Genomic DNA, 23264 nt, shown 5'->3' with positions numbered 1-23264 from the left:
CATAATATGGAGAGCGAGGTTGGAAAAATGGAGGATGGGGCAAACCTTCCCACCTGCCTAGTTCAGGGTCAAATACCTCAAATGTCGGACTATCGTCATCGCCGCTGACCCTCTCATACGAAAGAGTGTACAGTTTGCCGGCCAGCTCCACCGTCAGAGGTTTATATTTGGCTGCTTTTAAATTGGCCTCAAGCATTCTGATCTTCTTCGTATCTGTATTTGCTTGTGTTTCAAAAGCATACACATTTGGACTCCATACTGAGTCAGAATCTATTGTACAGAGGCCGTAAGCGGAGCAGGGTGTCACGCCGCCGGTGAAAACAATTTGGGATCCCCAAACACCGCAACCCACGGATCCCGGAAGATGCGACCCTGCCTCATAAGCCACTTGCCGTAATGGTACTGGATCGTCGACCGGTGAAGATGAAAATAAATCAGAAAGATTGATGGCGCGGACAACATGAGCCACCCAGTTAAACCTGTGCTCAAGTGAACACACGAAGAATGACTTGTTGGTCTCCTCCAACTCCCACTTTAACTCCCTGGGCTTCTTCTTCTTCCCACCACGCGTATGCTTATAAGCCTTATTGCGATGTTCACTGAACTGCCGGAGCGGGGGTTGCTGCCTCTCTTCTTTGCCGGAGCGGGACATGTTTGGCTTTGGCTTTGCTTTAAGCAACTTTGGGTTTGAGATCAATTGGCAACCAGTTCGCTCGTTTTTATACACAGCACACCCAACCCTCAACTCCTTGTTGCAAACGGATTGGACTAATCCGACTGCCGTTCGGAATGGGAAATTCTACATGGGTCTACTTTAAGGATAACAAATCTGACCCGGCCCAGCTATACTAAAATTGTTTTTTTTATAAGAAACATTTTTGGATTTTAAAGAAAGGACGTCATCCTATATTGATAATGTAAGGAAATCAACTTGAACATTTAAAGCGCCCTCACGGAAAAATTGAAATATGCGAATCTCCCTAAAAGTTAAAATTATCAAATAAGATTTCTAAACATAATAATCAGAGACAACTTAAGCATCATAATCATAACATGTTAGGTTAGACCTAACTTGTTTAAATAATTGTTAAACAAACCGTACGATAAGAGGGTGTCAATACCTTAATGATCACCAAATTAGTTACATAGAGATTATTTATCATATACACCTGGAAAAAATTTCGATTGAAAGCAACTAGCGGCGAGAGGTTAAGCCTCCCTTTATAGTTTTCCTTGAGCTCTATAACTCTTGGAGCCATAAATTTTACATAAAATGTGACTCATAAGGCTTTTAAATTGTGACTCGTTTCACCATGGTATTATATTTTGTAGTTGTAAATATAAATTACAACCAGAGAAGTTATTTACTACATTAAGTACCGATCGATGTCTTGAGTAAATAAACTCTGGGTAAATAATTATACGAATTTTACCGGGTTTGAATCACCTGCCACGTCATGGACGAGGAGTCACCGACTCCCCGTGGCTGTAAATATAAATATAACAGCGCAACCGCGGTGGTGTTTGACAGTAGGGTAAAACCTCCCTAAACAGCGAAGCGCGACTCAGCTTTCTCCTCCCAGCTGTCCGCTTTCCCCAATTCTTCAATCCCTCTGCTCCCTTTCAATTAATACTCCCCAATTTCTTCTTCTTCTTTGATCCAATCCCAAATGATCCCACCGCCTCTCACTTAGGGTCTCTCCGATCGAGTCTCAGCAGTGGCACAGCCCGTAAATATCCGTCAGAGCTGGGGGCGAATCAGTCTCGTTCTCAGGCTCCGGCCTCCGCCTCTCCCTGGCTCTTCTTCCTCCGCCGCCACAATGCGCCTCCCTCCCACACCCTCCGCTACCTCCCCAGCGTAGAATCCGTCTCCCGCCACCGCGTCTCCGATCAACCTCCCCCTCCGAAGCCGGCCATGGACCAACGTAACACCTCAAGCTCGTCATCTCCTTCGTCTTCGTCGTCTTCTTCTTCTTCTTCCCGTTATGCCCCTGTGGAGGAGCCGGAGTACCTCGCGCGCTACTCAGTCGTCAAACACTCGTGGCGCGGCCGCTACAAGCGGATTCTCTGCCTCTCCAACGCCGCGATCGTCACCTTGGACCCGTCCACGCTCGCCGTCACGAACTCGTACGACGTCGCGTCCGACTTCGACGCCGCCGCGCCGATCATCGGCCGCGACGAGAGCTCCAGTGAGTTCAATTTGAGTGTGAGGACTGACGGCAGAGGCAAGTTCAAGTCCGTCAAGTTCTCGTCGAGGTATAGGGCCAGCATACTGACGGAGCTCCATCGGATTCGAGGCAACCGGCTCGGGGTAGTTGCGGAGTTTCCAGTGCTTCATCTCCGGCGCCGGAACGCCGAGTGGGTTGCTTATGTAAGTTGACTCCTCCTGCAAGTTTACCTTACTGTTCTATTAGCTCTGTTAAACTTTGTTGTAGTAGTAGAAGATTTGGTGTCTACTAATTTGATAGTTTCGACTAGTAGTTACAGTTAGAGTCTTAGCTGAATGGATACAAAACACTTGAGATTGCGAAACTAGGGATTCTAGCTATAGAGCAAATGAGATTTGAGTGTTGCTTTACCTAGTAGTGTAGTGCTGCTGATAGTGTTTGTTATTGCATAGATTTAAAATAGGTGAAATTGAACACTGATTGCCGAATTTCATAGCGACGTGTGTTTTTAGGTATAAAACATTGAACATATATGCATATGAATGGAAACCAGCAATAGGAAACAATTATGAGATGGCAAGAAAGTTTGTTTTGAAATGCTTAGAGGTGAAATGCAACCCTCTTTACAGGGTGGGCACATGCATTTAGTCTTTGAATTGTGTACGTGCTCAATATTTGACAGAAGTATTGCTCTTGATATCGTAGAGAAATTTTAATGTTCTTTTTAATCCATATTATTGTTGATTGGTCACGTTTTGTTTATTGATCATGGAATCTGGTTTTTATATGTATACTCTTTGCAATGCTTTCTGTTTCTTCTGATATAGCACTTAATGGAACATTTACCCACTTTGAACGATTCAAAGCCTTGTGGGAAATACAATAAAACTAAGTTGATAACAGGCTTTTTTTAGCTTATACATTATTAAAACTATACATGCTGGATTAGTGCTAATACTACTGCTTTAGGTTTATTTAGTGCTTTGCAACTATGAAATTGATTGTTTTTTTTACAATTGATTTTTGTGCAGAAACTAAAAATTACATATGTGGGGGTTGAGCTTGTTGATTTAAAAGGTGGAGACCTTCGCTGGTGCTTGGATTTCAGAGATTTCGATTCCCCTGCCATTATTTCCCTTTCTGACGCTTCTGGGAAGAAAGGCATTGAAGGAGGTTTTATTCTTTTCCCTTCATACGGAAGAAAATCGAAAGCTTTTCAAGCTGCTTCTGGAACAACAAATTCTGCCATCATTGCTAATTTGGTATGACTGACTTTGGATGTTCAATTTCTTACTTTGCTGCAAATTTATGTAAATGCTCATTTTCTTAGAAGCGATTAAAATTTATGACGTGCCAGCACACCAAAATGCGTTGAATTATGCCTCTTGGACAAGCATTTATATTATTATACATTTATGCAGACCAAAACAGCAAAATCTATGGTGGGGTTGTCACTATCTGTGGAAACTTCTCAGTCTCTCACTATAGCAGAGTATATAAAGCAAAGGGGTAGCACATTTTAAACACTTCTTTTTGTTCCTGTAAAGTAGTCTATTTAGCTATTCATTAATACATTTATATGGACAATCCAGCAAAAGAAGCAGTTGGAGCAGCTGAAACTCCATGTGGGGGTTGGTCTGTGACAAGACTGCGCTCTTCTGCTCATGGAACTTTAAATGTTCCGGGATTGAATCTGAGCGTCGGCCCTAAAGGTGGACTCGGGGAGCATGGTGATGCTGTATCTCGTCAACTGATTCTTACAAAAGTTTCACTTGTTGAAAGACGCCCAGAGAACTATGAAGTAAGCTGATAAACTTACTGAAACATATATAATTAGCTTATATCAAATGTTGAGAATAGTCACTAGATGTGTGCAGGCTGTTATTGTTCGACCGTTATCTGCAGTAAATGCACTTGTTCGATTTACTGAGGAGCCCCAGATGTTTGCAATTGAGTTCAATGATGGATGCCCGATCCATGTGAGCTCTCATTCCACGTAACTTTAACAATTGCTTCCTTTCAGGGACGTGCAATTAATGTTTGTAACGTATCTTGTAGGTATATGCAAGCACCTCTCGTGACAGCTTACTTGCGGCAGTTCGTGATTTGTTGCAAACAGAAGTAGGTAGATGTGTTCTCTTGTGCGTATTGAAGGGTTTACCCAGGACTTTTGCCATAATCTATCCACTTTATGCTGTTTGGCTGACCTCTGGCTATAACTTGTGCAGGGCCAATGTGCTGTGACTGTGTTACCAAGACTGACGATGCCTGGCCATCGCATTGATCCACCTTGTGGCAGAGTTAATCTACAATTTGGTCTTCAACGACCTATTGCAGATATGGAAAGTGCATCCATTCATTTGAAGCACTTAGCAGCAGCTGCCAAAGATGCAGTTGCTGAAGGTGGTTCAATTCCGGGATCAAGAGCTAAGCTCTGGCGCAGAATCAGAGAGTTCAATGCATGTATACCATATAATGGTGTCCCTCCTAACATAGAAGTACCTGAGGTGACATTGATGGCTTTAATAACAATGCTTCCAGCTACGCCAAATCTTCCTCCAGAGTCCCCTCCCTTGCCACCCCCTTCACCTAAAGCAGCTGCAACAGTCATGGGCTTTATTGCATGCTTGCGTAGATTATTAGCTTCAAGAACTGCTGCTTCACATGTCATGTCTTTTCCTGCTGCTGTTGGAAGAATAATGGGTTTACTCCGAAATGGTTCAGAGGGTGTAGCCGCTGAAGCAGCTGGCCTTATTGCAGTTCTTGTTGGTGGTGGCCCTGGGGATACAAATATATTGACAGATTCTAAAGGTGAGCAGCATGCAACAATTATGCACACAAAGTCGGTGTTGTTTGCCCAACAAGGTTATGTGATTATACTTGCCAATAGACTAAAGCCTATGTCTGTATCACCACTATTATCAATGGCCATTGTTGAAGTTCTTGAGGCAATGATATGTGATCCACATGGTGAAACAACACAATACCCAGTGTTTGTTGAATTATTACGCCAAGTGGCTGGTTTGAAGCGTCGTTTATTTGCTTTGTTTGGACATCCTGCTGAGAGTGTTCGGGAAACAGTGGCTGTGATTATGCGTACGATTGCTGAAGAAGATGCAATTGCAGCAGAGTCCATGCGGGATGCTGCATTGCGTGATGGTGCTTTGTTGAGGCATTTATTGCATGCATTCTTCCTCCCGGCTGGTGAGCGACGTGAGGTTAGTCGACAGCTTGTTGCTCTTTGGGCAGATTCATATCAACCCGCTCTGGATTTATTGTCTAGAGTTCTGCCTCCCGGACTTGTTGCTTATTTGCACACAAAATCTGGTGGAGTTCTATCAGAAGATTCTAATCAAGAAGTTTCCTTGACCAGTAGAAGGCAGAGACGCTTACTTCAGCAGAGGAGAGGTCGTACCGGAAGAGGAGCAACATCTCAGGAGCATTCCTTGCCTTCTGCAAATAATTATGATGTGAATGACACCATGACACAGACAAGTGGTGCTGTCTCAAAAGTGTCCGATAACTGTCAAAGGCTTGCAATAGATCCACATTCCAGACAGACTCTGACCATTCAATCTCCTGGTGCTCAGATTGGTGAAAGTTTGACTGGTGAACCATCCTCTACTGGGGCTCCACAAAGCAATCATACATCCTCTACTGTGGCTTCAGCTGATGCTCAGTCAACAGGCGTTCATGCTTCATTGGCAGCAAATACTACAATCTCAACAGATTCTGACTCCAATGTTGCTGCTTCTCAGAACACAGGTCTGCCTGCCCCTGCTCAGGTTGTCATTGAAAACACTCCTGTGGGATCTGGTAGGCTTCTGTGTAATTGGCCTGAATTCTGGCGAGCATTTAGCCTTGATCATAATCGTGCAGATTTGATCTGGAATGAGCGTACCAGGCAAGAGTTAAGGGAGGCCTTGCAGGCGGAGGTTCATAAGTTAGATGTTGAGAAGGAGCGTACCGAAGATATTGTTCCAAGGGGTTCAACAGTAGATGTGACTGGGCAAGATAGTGTGCCACAGATATCTTGGAACTACTCAGAGTTCTCTGTTAGATATCCTAGTCTGTCTAAAGAAGTTTGTGTGGGTCAATATTATCTGCGATTGCTGCTAGAGAGTGGCAGTGGTGGCAGGGCACAAGAATTTCCACTGCGCGATCCTGTTGCCTTCTTTAGAGCACTCTATCATCGGTTCTTATGCGATGCAGACATAGGGCTTACAGTAGATGGTGCTGTTCCGGATGAAATGGGTGCATCTGATGATTGGTGTGATATGGGAAGACTAGATGGTTTTGGAGGTGGTGGGGGATTTTCAGTTAGAGAGCTTTGTGCAAGAGCAATGACAATTGTATATGAACAGCACTACAAAACAGTAGGCCCCTTTGAGGGTACTGCTCACATTACAGTTCTGTTGGACAGGACAGATGATAGGGCTTTGAGGCACCGCCTTCTTTTGCTCTTGAAGGTACACAATGCTTTATTATCTTGAGATGAGTCCCCTTGATGGTTCTGTTCATGTTCTTTTTTGGGAGCTGGTCTGGTGAAGAACATCTATTTGTTAGACTTTTGCGGTCCTTATCATGTTTTGCATCTTTGCAGTTTGTACAATAGAATAACATCCAATAACACATAGGGTCTATCTTATTTTTTGTTTACACATGTATTATTATTTTATATGCTCAGCGCTTTACTTTTTTGAGTGCATCTGTTTGACTAAGTGCATTAGTGTTTACCGGAAAGCTTCTACCTTCACTTTTTTTTCCCCCATTTTTGGAAATAAATATTCAATATAGTATCTTCAATACAAGAAGTCCCGTCACCATTTAGTATGTTTTGTATGTTCACCTTTAAGTTGACTGATAGATCCTTAATGTAATGTAATAGTTGAGTGTATGTTAAATGAACAAGATCGTTGGTTTCTTATCTCATGCAAAAAATGTTCTTTCAGTCGTAAGTCATAACTTATTTAATTTTACCATTTGTGAAGGCGTTAATGAAGGTGTTATCAAATGTGGAGGCTTGTGTCTTGGTTGGAGGATGTGTGCTAGGTGTTGACATGCTGACAGCTGTTCATGAAGCTTCTGAAAGGACTGCTATTCCTTTGCAATCCAATTTGATTGCTGCCACTGCCTTTATGGAACCACTCAAGGAGTGGATGTTTTTTGACAAGGAAGGAACACAGGTTGGTCCAGTTGAAAAGGATGCCATAAGAAGATTTTGGTCAAAGAAGGCAATTGATTGGACAACAAGGTGCTGGGCTTCTGGGATGCTGGACTGGAAGAGACTACGTGATATTCGTGAACTCCGTTGGGCCCTAGCTGTTCGAGTTCCTGTTCTCACACCAGCCCAGGTCAGTTATAAAATATATGGAACTTAAATCTCATCTACTTTTTTCATTTGCTGTGGGTTTTCTCCCCAGATCTTGGTTTGAATAAGATATTGTGAACGTTTTGGATGAATTAATCAGTTTTATATAACTATTGTATAGATATGATATTAATGATTATGCTCAATTTCTTGGCTCGTAGTTCAGTTAAAAAGTTTTCCTTAATTTTATTACCGGCATATGCTTTCTAATTTCGGGTCAATGTATTTATTTTTCATTGGAAGAACTCTTTATTCCTTTCTTTTTTCTTTTCTCTTTTCCTTCTATTTCTTTACTTGGCTTTTGAATTCAGGTTGGGGAGGCGGCATTGTCCATTTTGCATAGCATGGTATCTGCACATTCTGATTTAGATGATGCTGGAGAGATAGTTACTCCAACTCCTAGAGTAAAAAGGATATTGTCAAGTCCACGTTGTCTTCCACATATTGCTCAGGTAGATTCTAGCATGTTCATTTTCAATTTCCTCTTGTTGCCATTGTGAAGAAGTAATGCTAGATAGAATATTGATATCACTATTTTGTTGTCCAAATTAATATAGGCCATGCTTTCTGGTGAACCAAGTATTGTAGAGAGTGCTGCTGCATTACTGAAGGCTGTTGTTACCAGAAATCCCATGGCCATGATTCGTCTATACAGTACAGGCGCATTTTATTTTTCCCTAGCATATCCAGGATCAAATCTCCTTTCGATTGCCCAACTCTTTTCAGTGACTCATGTTCACCAAGCATTTCATGGTGGTGAAGATGCCGCAGTTTCCTCTTCCTTACCTCTGGCGAAACGCAGTGTCTTGGGTGGGCTTTTTCCTGAATCTTTGCTGTATGTGTTAGAACGTAGTGGTCCAGGGGCATTTGCAGCTGCAATGGTATCTGATTCTGATACTCCAGAGATTATATGGACTCACAAGATGCGAGCAGAAAATCTGATTCATCAGGTACTTGGATACTGTTGTATTGGCAGATTTTATGTGTTTTGCTTGCTATACCTTAATAGGATATTAATGAACTTAAACTCTCTTCCTTCCTCCAGGTTTTGCAGCACCTTGGTGACTTTCCCCAGAAATTGTCACAGCACTGCCATTGTCTATATGAGTATGCTCCTATGCCGCCAGTGACATACCCAGAGCTAAGAGATGAGATGTGGTGCCACCGTTATTACCTCCGGAACTTATGTGATGAGATTAGATTTCCAAACTGGCCAATTGTTGAACATGTTGAGTTTCTACAGTCATTACTGGTAATGTGGCGTGAGGAGCTTACAAGAAGACCTATGGATCTTTCTGAGGAAGAAGCTTGCAAAATATTAGAGATATCCTTGGAAGATGTGTCAAGTGATGATGCCAATATGAAGCATTCCATTGAGATGGGTGAGGATAGCTTTAGCATAACCAAGCAGATTGAGAATATTGATGAAGAAAAGCTTAAGCGACAATATAGGAAACTTGCCATGAGATACCATCCAGATAAAAATCCTGAAGGAAGGGATAAGTTTCTTGCTGTACAGAAAGCTTATGAGCGCTTGCAGGTAACATATCTGCCTACAAAACTGCTTTGATGGCATTAATCTACACGAGCATGCTTAAAACTGTAGTTATAATTAGAGGTCTAAAATTTCAGCTTGCTCAGAATCTCTAGTAACACAGACTTACCTAAATTAACATTTTCCCCTTATGATTGTAAGATAGGTTCAGAGCCCTATACAGGGGGATGCTTTCCCCTATCTGTTTAATTGTTTATGTTTTCCTGGGGATGTCCTTCGTGGGGATACAATCGCATGTGCACACTTATTTTTGGTATTTATTGTGACATAGATATCTCTTGTGCTTATATACTGTCCTGTGTCGTCAGCAAGTAACAATCTTCACTATGTCAAAACATTTATAAACTCAATTTTAATTTCAGCTTCTGTTTTAAGTTTGCTAAGAATGCCGCTGTGTCTGTAGGCCACCATGCAAGGCTTGCAAGGCCCTCAAGCTTGGCGGTTGTTGCTTTTATTGAAAGGACAATGCATCTTGTACAGAAGATATGGAGATATATTGGAACCATTCAAATATGCTGGTTATCCAATGTTGCTCAATGCAGTTACTGTGGATAAGGATGATAACAATTTTCTTTCCTTAGAGAGAGCACCTCTCCTTGTTGCAGCGTCAGAGCTTATTTGGCTAACGTGAGTACCTCTTGTTCCAGATATCTATAATTGGAAATTAATGTTTTGATTAATAAAGGTGATATAATTTTTTTTTTCAAATGTTTAGGTGTGCATCTTCTTCATTGAACGGTGAAGAGCTTGTGAGGGATGGTGGCATACAGCTTCTTGCAAATCTCCTCTCTCGTTGCATGTGTGTAGTTCAGCCAACTACATCCGCAAATGAACCATCTGCCATAATTGTTACAAATGCTATGCGCACCTTCTGTGTTTTGAGTCAATTTGAGAGTGCCTGGGCTGAAATACTTGAATATTCTGGATTAGTTGATGACATTGTGCACTGCACCGAGCTTGAGCTTGTACCTGCTTCTGTAGATGCCGCTCTCCAAACTATTGCGCACGTTTCTGTGTCCACTGAATTGCAATATGCCTTGCTTAAAGCTGGTGTCTTATGGTAAGCCAGCTTATACACATGGTTAGCTTTTCAGTTGTATATTGTTAAAAAAAAAAATCTTTAGCAGTCTGGCATATCTAGTATTCAATTTCATCTACATTCTTTTCCATTATATGTCTAAGATTACGGATAAGAAGAACATAAATATATAACTGGATAAAAGACTTTATCCATAACCTAGAAAAAGATCCTACCATTCAAGCAATAACCAGCTGCAATATAACTGGTGCTGGATATGTTCTTCTGCAGTAGCTGACATGCCTGTTTAAAGTGGCCTTAAAGAGGACTACCTAGTGGCTAGAGCCTAGAGGATTGTTTCATTTGTTTGTAATATAGTTTCCATCCAGTTAACAATTGCTTCAACTAGTGGGATATAAGTTTCTACTGGTGGTAAAAGAAAAACAGTTGTAATATTTCTTAGGGTGAGGATCATTTGTCCATGTTCATTAGAACAAGACTTAAGTTCTGACACTTGTTTTGATCATGGACCATCCTACAATTCAAAGCCTTAAACATGATTAAAGAGTTCTAAGGTTCTTACAGGAGAGTAGAAACACTAGTTATTTCTTGGTGCCAATGTAAATGGTAATTGTTTGTTAGTGACGCTTGAACCTGACTGCCTTTGTCTATTAATTTATCAAAGATTAATTGTCAACTTATGTAATTGGATTGTGCTAGGTACCTTTTGCCCGTGCTGCTTCAGTATGACTCAACTGCAGATGAATCTGACACAACAGAATCACATGGTGTTGGTGCTAGCGTACAGATCGCAAAAAATATGCATGCTGTACGTGCATCGCAGGCGCTGTCACGGCTCAGTGGTTTGTGTAGTAATGAGAGTTCAACACCTTATAATCAGACAGCAGCTGATGCCCTTAGAGCTTTGTTGACTCCAAAACTTGCAAGTATGTTAAAAGATCAAGCTCCTAAAGACCTACTGTCGAAATTAAACAATAACTTGGAGTCTCCAGAGGTACTACTTTGTTTTTTAATGTTACACCTTTCTTCAAATGGTCGCATTATGCTATGACACCGTATAGTTCAGTTTGTTTTGTTTCTTTGTTATATAACCTTAAGGTTGATTTTTAAATCTTCTGTTTGTAGATTATCTGGAACTCTTCCACCCGAGCAGAACTACTGAAATTTGTGGATCAGCAACGGGCAAGTCAGGGTCCAGACGGCTCATATGACCTGAAAGATTCGCATATGTTTTCGTATAAGGCACTATCAAAAGAACTCTATGTTGGCAATGTTTACTTGAGGGTGTATAACGATCAGCCCGATTTTGATATTAGTGAACCAGAGGCCTTCTGTGTCGCCTTAATTGATTATATATCATATCTAGTACACAATCAATGTGCTTTAGAGTCAGAACTTAAGAATGAGCCAAAGCAGGATGGCTCATCCCTTGAAACATCTGAGCATCCTAGTGATATTGCTATTGCATCAGTAGATGAACATAGTCCCCCAGTTGATGATATGGCAGTATCCAATGGCAAAGTGTCAGAGAAAGAAGAATTTAAAGTGGTCAAGAACCTTAAGTTTGCACTGAATTCACTTAAGGTATCTCGCTCACTTTTCTATGCTGATTCACTAACAGACAATCCAAGCCATGTATCTGACCTTTTTTTGGTGTTTTTGTTTTGGTAGAACATACTGACAAGCAGTCCAAACTTGGCATCAATTTTTTCTACTAAGGACAAGTTGTTGCCTCTTTTTGAATGCTTCTCTGTGCCTGTTGCATCAGAAAGCAACATACCTCAACTCTGCCTGAGTGTGTTGTCACTCCTGACTACGTATGCCCCTTGCTTGGAGGCTATGGTTGCAGATGGATCTAGCCTTCTCCTTTTATTGCAAATGCTTCACTCAGCCCCAAGTTGTCGTGAGGGGATTCTTCATGTTCTATATGCTCTGGCAAGCACACCAGAGCTTGCCTGGGCAGCTGCCAAGCATGGGGGAGTAGTCTACATTCTTGAGCTTCTCTTGCCTTTGCAGGGTAAATAGATTTACTTAGCTTTGTTGTGCTTAAATATTGATTGGGAATACTACATTTTTGACGATATAAATCTATATGTGCAGAAGAAATTTCCTTGCAGCAAAGAGCAGCTGCAGCTTCTTTGTTGGGGAAGCTTGTTGGGCAGCCAATGCATGGGCCGAGAGTTGCTATAACGCTGGCTAGGTTTCTTCCTGATGGCTTGGTATCAGTTATTAGGGATGGACCTGGTGAATCTGTTGTAGTTGCCCTTGAACAGACTACTGAGACTCCAGAACTTGTATGGACACCAGCGATGGCTACTTCTCTGGCCGCACAAATCGCAACGATGGCAGCAGATCTATACCAAGAACAAATGAAAGGCCGTGTTGTTGACTGGGACGTACCTGAGCACGCATCTGGGCAGCAAGAAATGAGAGATGAGCCACAGGTAGCACATGATTATGAATATATACATTGAAGTATGTCTTAATATTTGAAAAACTCACACTTTCAATCTCATGCAGGTTGGTGGAATCTATATTAGGTTATTTCTAAAAGATCCTAAATTCCCTCTCAGAAATCCAAAGAGGTTCTTGGAAGGACTGCTAGATCAGTATTTGACATCCATTGCCGCCACACATTATGACATACAAGCTGTTGATCCTGAACTTCCTTTGCTCCTGTCTGCTGCTTTGGTTTCATTATTGCGAGTACATCCTGCCCTTGCAGATCATGTTGGATACCTTGGATATGTGCCCAAGCTTGTGGCTGCTGTCGCGTATGAAGGAAGACGAGAAACAATGGCATCGGGGGAGGTGAACAATGGAAATTATGTAGATAGAGCAGAGGAGTCTGATGATGGATCCTCACAGCCTACCCAAACCCCCAGAGAACGTGTGCGCCTCAGTTGTCTGCGTGTTCTGCATCAACTAGCAGCTAGCACCATATGTGCTGAAGCTATGGCAGCAACTAGTGTAGGAACACCTCAGGTGCGTAACTTATTTTGTCCTTATGTATATATTCACTCGGGTTTCTACTAATTGCACCAACTGGTTTAAAAATTTACTTAAAGTATACAATTTGCATAAACAATTCAGGATTCTATCAATTGGATAGTTTTCTTTGAAATTTTCTTATTGGATTGAAATTTAGTACCAGGGGGCTAGTGTGTCTTTGCTGTCCTATATGGTGCTATTGACTCAAATCTCCACTTTACTGTAATGCAGGTTGTTCCGCTTCTAATGAAAGCTATAGGATGGCAAGGTGGAAGCATACTAGCTCTGGAGACCCTAAAGCGTGTTGTTGTTGCTGGAAACCGAGCTAGGGATGCACTTGTTGCACAAGGACTTAAGTAAGTGAAAAGAGCACTTATTGATCAAATTTTAGATGCATTGGATACTTATTTTTCCTCGAAATGGTTGCATGTCATGTGCCCTACAGATCTGATGAATTTCAATGCCAAGTTATGCTAACCCTGCCAACTCGATGGCAATCATGATGTATATTGTAGGCTAAGCTCAATTTCAAAGAGTAGATTTCATAGATTTTAAGGCACATTTATGCTTTTCAATTCTTGTATCAAAATGATTTGCATGTTCTGCATATTACAAACCTGATGACTTTCCAATGTCAACTTAGGCTAACTCTGCAAACACACACCACTCGATAACAATGATGTGTTTTGTAGGCTAGGCTCAAATTTGAAGAGTTGAACTGGTTTTGAGGCAAATACATACCTGTCAATTCTTTATATTAATATGGGTTGTGATATGTAGGGTTGGTCTTGTTGAAGTACTTCTTGGCCTTCTTGATTGGAGAGCTGGAGGAAGGAATGGACTTTGCTCTCAGATGAAGTGGAATGAATCTGAAGCATCTATCGGCAGAGTGCTAGCAATTGAGGTTAGAACATTTTCATAAAATGATGTCGTTAATTGTCTTGTTTGTCATTGCCTTTGTACAAATATTCTGTTGACATTAGGAGATACAATATTTCAATAAACTTCACCACTTGGATTAGTTGGGTTGTTGGGCATTACAAAGATATTAACATTTAAGTTCTTTTCGTTTATAATCTGCTCAAAATTGGACGACGCATGTCCTAGATACTTGTTCTCTTCAATTGATACCAAACAATAAAAGATGTTGGTTATTAATATTTTGATTGGTTGTATTCATAATGAAAGCACAGATAACAACTCTTTTGTCCTAATGTTTGAATTAGTATGTTTAAATCCTTCCTTGAGTTTTCCAACTTTCTTTGTCACTGAGCGTATTTAAATTGTGGTTTATCTTTTGATACAGGTACTGCATGCATTCGCAACGGAGGGAGCCCACTGTACTAAAGTTCGGGACTTGTTGAATTCGTCAGATGTAAGTCCATATGCATATCTTTATTCAACGCTTCTTGTTGCTGTTGCCACTAGACAACAAAATAATTACCTTGTCCATTGACCTAAATTGAATGGGTTACGTGTGGTTTTGTTACTAAAACTGGATTGAGTACTAAACCAGCCTAATCATATAATTATCAATTTGGTAACAGCTAAGATTGACGAGGTAGTCTAAAACTTTGTTCATTTTGGGCGATAATTCTGGAATACACATTCAGTAAAATGTTAAACTTAAAAAAAAAGTGTATGGGGCATGCTATGATTATGGCTGAACTGGCACATGTGTTTTTTTTTTCATGTTTTAAACTGAATAAAGAATCTTGTTTCTTCAAGTGAGAATGAAACACTTACGGCTGCTTTTGTTTTCGCTGGAAAATGCTTATTCTTCAGGTTTGGAGTGCTTATAAAGATCAGAAACATGATCTTTTCCTTCCTTCAAGTGCTCAATCTGCTGCCGCTGGAGTTGCTGGGCTAATCGAAAGCTCATCATCAAGACTCACTCATGCCATTACAGCTCCTCCATCTCAACATTCTACATCGAGACCTCCTACGTCAACTATATTCGTATCAAATGGAAAAGAAGATTAACTATCATAGTATTTTTCAAGATATACTTGATACTAAACATTTCTGTATAGCACACTGTACAGTTCTGACATCTTTTTGTATACGTCAACACTACCTTTAGTGTAGACTGGTAGCTTTTGCAATTTTCTCAAACAGTGAGGGACAAAGAATTATGCCTTTTTCCATGTAGAGATAGGGATTGCCCACTTGTATATTGAGTTGTGTTGGTTCCTGATGTCAATTGTAATCTGTTTGCGGTAATATTCGTTTGGGTTTGTCACTTTTCTTGTGATTACTTGTTTCCCCCCATGTTTGGGTTTCAGCAGAGGTATTATTTTGCATTAACGTAAGCTGATAGGAGTATGAATACAGAGTATTCTTTGCGCTCACCACTTCATAACCATGGTATCTTATTTGATAGATTCAAACACAATGGTTTAGGGGTGGCAATGGTATATAAAACCATCCCAACCAATTCATATACCAACCGTATCAAATACGTTGGTATACTAAATACTCGGTATATGGTATATGGTACAGTGTATTGTACTAACATTAAAAATATAGTAGGTAAGTGGTATAGATTTTCCATATATCATGGTATATCGTACCTACCAATTTATATTATATTAAATTATTTAATTATATATCTTTAAATTTCAACAGTAGATTTATTGAAAAATAAATCCAAACCGTGTAAATCTATTAACCTTAATCTAATCTCTTTGAGTTTTTTTTTCTCAAGTACACTTTTTTTTTCGTCTTCAATTTTTTTATTTAATTATGAATGAATCGATTCAATCGAATTCCCAAATACAAATGCTTAGACCTATCAGTAGCACCATCACTGTTTACAACATGTCAACATATATCGCATTTAAACCTATCATTTATTTTTCAATTGTTTTGAGAATTCATAAGTACTTTAACAGTTTGACTATTTGGACTTTGGCTTTCTATTTATGACTTTGTATTTGGTAATTTGGTTGAAGTTATATAAGACTTTGGAACTCTATTGCTATTTCACTTATTTGGATTGAGCATTTAAATTGTTGGGCCTTAAATATGTTGGTACAAGCTCGTTACCAACCGTACCAACCGTACCAACCGTACCACTTAATTGATATACCAACGTTATTGGTTGGTATAAATTATGGATTTTTCATACCAAATATATATTAGTTGATATATAGTATTGAAAAATTAAGACTGGTATACCAACCAATCCAGCCTTACAATGGTTCTTCCAACACAGCACTGCAGATTAAGCATATAAGTTTTATATTACTAGGAACTTTTTTTTCTCTGATGTGTTGCTAAGCATGCTCTCTCGCTTTTACGTCCTTATAGACTAGAGTGAAAGGATTACTAACCGAAGTCCATATAGTTAACAAGGAAAAAGCATAAAAAGTAGAACATGAAAACCATATATTGAGGCATGTTTGCACACATTAGTCCTGATTGATAATTTGATATGATATTAAGAAGATTTTTTTTTTGGTCAACAATCTTTTAAGATTCGAGCTCAGCAAATACTATAAGCATGCTAATTCTATAGTAGAGGGAACTCTTTCTTTAAGGTGTTTGATTCTCAGCATGCTTTCTTGCCTCCAGTTCCTCATCCACCATATCAGCTCCCCTGTCCATTCCAAGGGGCCAATCCAACGCCGAACAGGATCAACAATAATCTTCTCTAGTGCAACAGCATTCTCTACCAAGTACACGACATGTTCAACAGAAGATTGATGGGCTCGATACCCAAGAATTTCTACCACCTTGAGGCTATGATGAGGGAATTTGGTAGCTTTTCTTACTGTTGTGTTGACGTATGGTCGGAAGTCCAACTGCATAAAGGAAAGAAGAACCGAGAAGATGATTAAGGCATTTCTTGTCAATCCCGCAGACCGTTTTAAGCTCTGCATTCAGCTTATATATACTTGTATTTCTTCAAAAGTGGTAATGTCAATTGTCAAGAACAGAATAAGATCAAATTCGATCAACAAACTGGCCGGCAAGCAGGTCTACACACACACACACACACACACACACATATACATATATATATATATATGATAAGTTTTTTTTTATACTATATATAATAAGTTCGATCATAGAGTATATATGCATAGATCGATATACCTTTAGTACAAGTCTGGATGTGAGGACAAGCCTTCATGAACGAACACAGATGATAAAGAGACAAATGGTAATTTGTGTCAACATTTAATTCCAATTGCTTCAGATTTTCTAGTAGAGGGAAGTCAAAATTCGGATTGTACACCTGCAATCAAGCAAAGAGTTAACTTCATACTTTCAAAAAGGAGATAGAAAACAGCTCGAAAGTAATTATTCCTCCTATATACTAACCACTCCACAAATATTCAGCTTCAGAATCTGTAAATGAGAAAGGCAACATGAGAGTCTGTTGAACGCAAGTGTTGTAAATCAACTTTATCAAGAGATCTCTCAGATATATGGACCTCTATCAGCATGGGCAGGTTACTAATTAGCAGGTCTATCCAAGCTCCCCCTATAGACAAATGAAACAATATTTGCGTGCAAATCTCAATGGTTTTGAGGTTCGGACAATCATTTATTGTCAAATACTTTACTGAGATTGACGGACCAACAACTCTTGTGCAAAACACATTTTTTGCAGCTGTCACAGTTAATCGCTCAAGAACTGGACAGTTCGACAAGAAGTACTCCAGAACTTCATCGCTCATAACAATCTGCTAAAGACGAAGACCTTCGAGGAATTTGAAACCATTGTTGTATCGGCAAGGGTGTAGAGTTGGAAGGTCAGCAGACATGTGCTTCAAATTTTCATCCTCTCCACCGATACCTAATAACTTTTGGGGAAATGCATATTTATCTCTGGTGCAATCATTTTGTTGTACAAGAAACTGAAACTCAAGTACTTGAACTTTCTTTTCCATTGCAAACTCAATCCACTTATCTATGGAATTCTTAAACTTCCTATTTAGAAAGAAGTAAGCCCTGAATCGTTCAATATTGTGTCCTTCATGCTGCTCCAACACACGGTCCACCCATTTGACATATTCACAGCTTTTCTGATCTATTAACTTTTGTTCTAGGGCTTGGAAGCGGTGAAAACTATCACCAACAGAAAAATCAACATCTTGAAAGTTGAGACTCATAGTATTCTTCCACAGATGCTGCCATCGCTTGGAAAGAATACTAGTAGCTGCTGCTTCCTTTAGCGAAAGAAAAGACACAATACTAACAAGAACTTCATAGGGCAATAAACTGATTCGGTCCAGCAAGTTCTGCTTCCCTTTGCTTCTCTTTCTCTCTTCCAACTCGCATTCATCCTTAACAAACCAACAAAAAAAACACGTGGATCAATTCAAAGAAAAAAAAAACATGCATCAAAAGATTAACCAAATATAGCTAGCGTGCTAGCTGATTGTACTGCAAAATCCAAATTCCTCGATCTACTCGATTTCATATTTGAAAATCGATCATATGTTTGTTTTTTCCGTTATGAATATATATTTGTGCCAAAATCTATAGTAATTTGAAGTCTTTGTCGCACAAGCATCATTTGTTTTTTTTTTTAATTTCCTGAAACATTTATGCAACAAGCTAGCCATTGCATGCCGATTGGCATATCTATTCAGCTGCTGCCTGCCTATTTTATTTTACAGCTCTTAACATGACACAAAATTTGCAAATTTTAACCTTTTCCTTTAGTTAATTATCACATTCTTTCAAAGAATAACAAGCCCATATCAAAGAATTCAGTATGCAGATAAATAAAGATGATATATATATATATATACAGTCTTTATCCAAAGTGAAGCTTCACTCTGAAATTACAGAGTGAAGTTCCAATTTTGACACATTTTTCGGTCAAATTTTTTCACCATAAGCGATTCAATATTTAGGTATGTTATTCAAGATCATCTCTACAAAGTTTCATCCAATTTGACAATGGTTTGAGCTTTCAAAATTGAGATTTACACGAACGGTTCACGTTTGACAATTTTAATTCATTCATTCATTTAATCTAAATTCAATACCTTAACGATGTCCGAATTAGATGAAATTTTGTATAGATAATCTTGAATAGCATACCTAAATATTGAATCATTTAGGGTGAAAAAAAATTGACCGAAAAATGTGTCAAAATTTGAATTTCACTATGTAATTAACCATGTATTAAGCGAGATCTTATAGGTTTAAATGTTGAAGAATTTGGAAAGTAGTTATCACTCTTTAAATAATTGTAACGGAAATTTGATTGATTGTAATAAAAACTTGAAGGAATTACACTCCCAACGAAAACTTATTGCAGACTTGATTATAGGCTAGGGTTTTAAATGGAAAGTGTTGGTCACCCAATTTATTGTAAATTTGTAATTAAGGTGGGATGATAATGCCTGACAAACATACAAGATGTTAATATATGATTCTTTTTCTATAATGGACACTTATATATCCGTTTTCTTTTTATGAAAGGTGAACTTTAAGCACTAAATAACGACGCAACTGCTCCAAATTAGGGAATAGGTTATGGTGTGTACTGTGTACAACTAGAAGCTCAAAAAGTTGCAAAAAAACGAACCGCAAATTAATAGTACAAACAATTGCCCGTGCAATCGTATTATTCACTAGCCAAAAAGATGAAGCATAAGGAAGCTCCAGAGAATAAAATGCACTAATAAAGAAACCAACGGCATGCATAGTTCTGCTAGTGAAGGCTACCACGCTCGAAGTGTTTGTGTTCTCGATCATGAAGGAGAGTACCGTCGACCCTTTAATTCGTTGTCACTCCTTAGCCTCTTAAAACATCTCACTAGCATCTTCCGATCGATCCCCCACTAACATTAGGAAACATAGCAACTCAATTAGAAGGATCGGAGCTGCAAATTGAGAAGGGTGACCTGCAGACTCGTAGACTTGCACTCCTTGCCTCTCAGTCACACAGTTTCAATAAGTGATCCTTGCCTACCTAGCTTGGGAGAAGTTACATGTGATCACTCTTCCAGTATTTTAATTGCAGGCCATACTGAATCTCCCACCAGCAAATTCGCCGGAGGCAATAATTTTCAAAGAAGCAAATCCAAGCTCTGCAGCTACATATATCCCCCGGCCAGCATGCATGCAACTGAGTCGCCCGCACAATGCCTTCAAACCATCATCCGCAATTCTAGTTTATCATCTGCTTCAACTGCATCATGTACCATCGGATTTAATTTTAGATTGAAGAACAAACTCCAAGCTGCAGTACTGCTAACAATAGAGCAAGATTGAACATAACCGCGGCGGCAGTAATTTCTTTCATGATGTTGATTTCAGTGGCATATATGTTCATTTTAAGCTTGCTTCGCTCCCTACAGAATTACAGATAGTACTAGCTTCTCTATTCTCAGTTATTTGCTCTTGTTTTCCACATTGTGCTCGATCGGCGGGTTTGGTAATAGACTAATAGCTGCTTGTTTCGCACGAAGATCATTATTATAACGAATAGGTTGCCACCAACAACAATGAAACTGACAACAGAATCCTATATATACATTTTGAGTTCGATTAACAACTTGCTATACCAATGAGATTTATCGACTTCTATCGACTTTTATATATAACGTCCGGGTATCGTTAAACAAGTACGATATAGTAAGTTAGTAACGAAAATGACTTGCGTCTCAAGCAAACACGCCCTATATAACAGCAATAATAAGCTCACATGCTATATCATGGCCATTGTTGCTAGCTAGTTTACTATATATAATTAAACAAATAAGGCCTAGATGTTCCTTTATTGTTGTATTCAACTGTCACTTTCCGATATATCAATCTAAATGAACATCTAGGTAGCGATTGTTATTGTGCCGAACTTGTAGATCGATTTTCCAACGATAAGTACGAACATGCATGTATGGTTCGAGTCGATCATTCATGTACATGCTACAGTGGTACTGATTCTAAACTTCTAATATCATCCTTTTTATCCCCCATTAATTCTAATCCATCACATAATTGAATTTGCGGGCTTCTTACGAACGAAATACATCTCTGTCATAATCTGATTGCTGTTACAAACCTGATCTTTTGTTATAAAAAAAATAAACCTGATCTATTTTTAATTTTTTTTTATCAAAAACCAAACCCGATCTTGAACGTGGAGTTTCAGTTTTTGCCTTAATCTTCTTCACGTCTGTCTCTGGTGCAATATGCATGGTTTTGTAGCCGTGTAATTGGTTGCAAATGTGGCGTTTATGATTTCATCTTTAACTTCTTCTTTTATTCGATACGATGTCGAACTATCTGCCTATGCATGGATTGATGTTATCACACACATGCATGTAACAATGTATAGGTACGTACCAACTTAATTATCTGCAGAATTCGGAATTCATGATATAAGAAAAAGTAGCGGATATATAATCTTTCGGAGGAGTAATTCTTCAGTAGTAATCTAATTATCTGATCAAGAAGTACGTATGCATATATGTAATGTATGAACCATTATGGTGCGCTAAGCTCCCTAGCTAATGGCACTTGGCATGGCTATACATACAGGCTACAGATCGACGGTGCGCGGCTCTAAACGCTAAATGTAACATGTAACATGTACCACACAGGTACTCTACTGTATATTGTTTGGTTGAACAACTCTAACCTAACCACATAACCCCTTAAGCACGGGATCCATCAACATCCTATCTTCCAACACGTTAGGAATTCCTTTTCTTTATTCAAAATTGGCTCCCTTTCGTTTCTTCATATATAAGGATTGTGTAGCTTATATATTGTCAGTTGATCATGTTGCATTGATATCTTATCACTTGGCTCTATATGTACCACATTATCATCATCTTCTCCATTAAATTGTATCATTACTTGTGAAACTCTCAACTGTTTTGGCCACCATAAATTTAATGTTGCAACCATACTTATATAACTAAAATCATAGAGATTTTTTTTTTTTGATACGTATAATTTTTTCTTTTGCTGGGACAAATTATATGCAATCATCCCCGAACATGGCATCGTGCACGTTCCAACGATTATGTCTTTCGTAATTTATATTAGAGAAATGACAAATGGTAAGAGACTAAGTTTTGGGTGTTGATTTAAGTAAAGTTTGTGTGTGTGTGTGTGTGTGTGTGTATGTTTCTTAAAATCCATTTATCATATGGAGCCTGCTGCGTACTTTCTTTCTCTTTGGTAAAATTTGAGACTGAATCCAGGAATTTATCCTTTCGAACGCGCGTGTAACTTTTGTGTCTAATATTTAGAGACGTTCTTATGTAGTTGCAATATCACGTACAGATGAAGAAAACACAAACAATCACTACGAAACATATATATGTACGTATATAGGCATATAGCTCTAAGTTTCTAATTAATAAACATAAAGCGCATACAATGACTGCATATGCATACATAGGCACACACGTAGTAGAACGATCAGCTAGCAATATTGTTGATGCGTACCCGTGGCTTCATGGCATGTATATTTATGTATGGTACGGTGATCAATTGATTGATTCTGGATTGATATACACTTGTATCTATATTCATGATTAGTCGGTGCCGGACATGATTATTGAGTTAGTATATATATATAAATACATGTATACGTCGGTTGATATGGTTATCCAAGTATAGCAACCAATTGTAAAAGAATCGATTTCAAAACCAAGGCCAAAACGAGATCCGATATATTAATCTGTAAGAACTTGGATTCATGAAACACGTACATTAGAAAGAGCATTTCCATCATTCCATGACACTTGTAAGTGCGGGGGATCCAACAGACATGACTTAATATGCTACTTCTTGAATTCCCTTTCGCATTTCTAAGTCTGCGTAAATATTATCTTAGATGTGTAATTAGAACTTATACTACGTACTCAACATGTATTGCCATATAATTCGAATAATTAGTTAATCTAATCCTTGGAACTATCTGTTAATCAGGGAACATCCTTGTCTAACTCTTAACTGTCTAACAATTAGATTTCATAGAATGTTCATGTGACCTTGAGCCTTGACAAGTCTTTTTCATGCTTTCTTTTTTAGGGTTTATTTTATATTTGGTTCTCCTTCATATCTATATATTATGAAATGTGATTAGCTGTGACATCTGGCTGCTGTCATATTATATTTACCCGGTATCCATCAGTCCAGAAGAAAAGCCATGCA

At 39.1% G+C, this 23264-nt stretch overlaps 2 protein-coding genes across 4 annotated transcripts; one reads left to right on the top strand and one right to left on the bottom strand.

The window, feature by feature from the left end:
• The first annotated feature begins 1607 nt into the window (after positions 1-1607).
• On the top strand, positions 1608-15366 carry LOC126796449 (dnaJ homolog subfamily C GRV2). Of its 3 annotated transcripts, XM_050523277.1 has the most exons (22): positions 1608-2371; positions 3200-3430; positions 3590-3677; positions 3761-3969; positions 4046-4147; positions 4227-4289; positions 4397-6637; positions 7160-7522; positions 7851-7991; positions 8097-8489; positions 8585-9079; positions 9498-9721; positions 9810-10154; positions 10833-11127; positions 11259-11717; positions 11805-12150; positions 12234-12577; positions 12654-13118; positions 13356-13480; positions 13905-14028; positions 14431-14499; positions 14910-15366. In XM_050523277.1, the coding sequence occupies exons 1-22, from the start codon at positions 1916-1918 to the stop codon at positions 15105-15107; spliced, it is 7776 nt and encodes a 2591-aa protein (XP_050379234.1). In that variant the 5' UTR covers positions 1608-1915; the 3' UTR covers positions 15108-15366. The 3 variants fall into 3 exon arrangements, with proteins under 3 accessions (XP_050379234.1, XP_050379242.1, XP_050379250.1); XM_050523285.1 differs by lacking the exons at positions 1608-2371; positions 3200-3430; positions 3590-3677 and having other exon boundaries at positions 3827-3969; positions 4036-4147; XM_050523293.1 differs by lacking the exons at positions 1608-2371; positions 3200-3430; positions 3590-3677 and having other exon boundaries at positions 3897-3969; positions 4074-4147.
• Positions 15367-16621: 1255 nt separating this feature from the next.
• Positions 16622-20299, bottom strand: LOC126792996 (putative F-box/LRR-repeat protein At3g18150). The gene is made up of 7 exons (XM_050519510.1): positions 20249-20299; positions 17987-18421; positions 17567-17818; positions 17454-17480; positions 17226-17367; positions 17024-17031; positions 16622-16930 (listed from the first exon to the last, which is right to left on the bottom strand). The coding sequence occupies exons 1-7, from the start codon at positions 20297-20299 to the stop codon at positions 16622-16624; spliced, it is 1224 nt and encodes a 407-aa protein (XP_050375467.1).
• Between the last annotated feature and the right edge of the window lie 2965 nt (positions 20300-23264).

The sequence above is a fragment of the Argentina anserina genome, chromosome 1 (genome assembly GCF_933775445.1).
Source record: "Argentina anserina chromosome 1, drPotAnse1.1, whole genome shotgun sequence".
Lineage (NCBI taxonomy): Eukaryota > Viridiplantae > Streptophyta > Magnoliopsida > Rosales > Rosaceae > Argentina > Argentina anserina.
The sequence above is the reverse complement of the archived record's forward strand: the minus strand, read 5'-3'. Positions and strand labels throughout refer to the sequence as shown.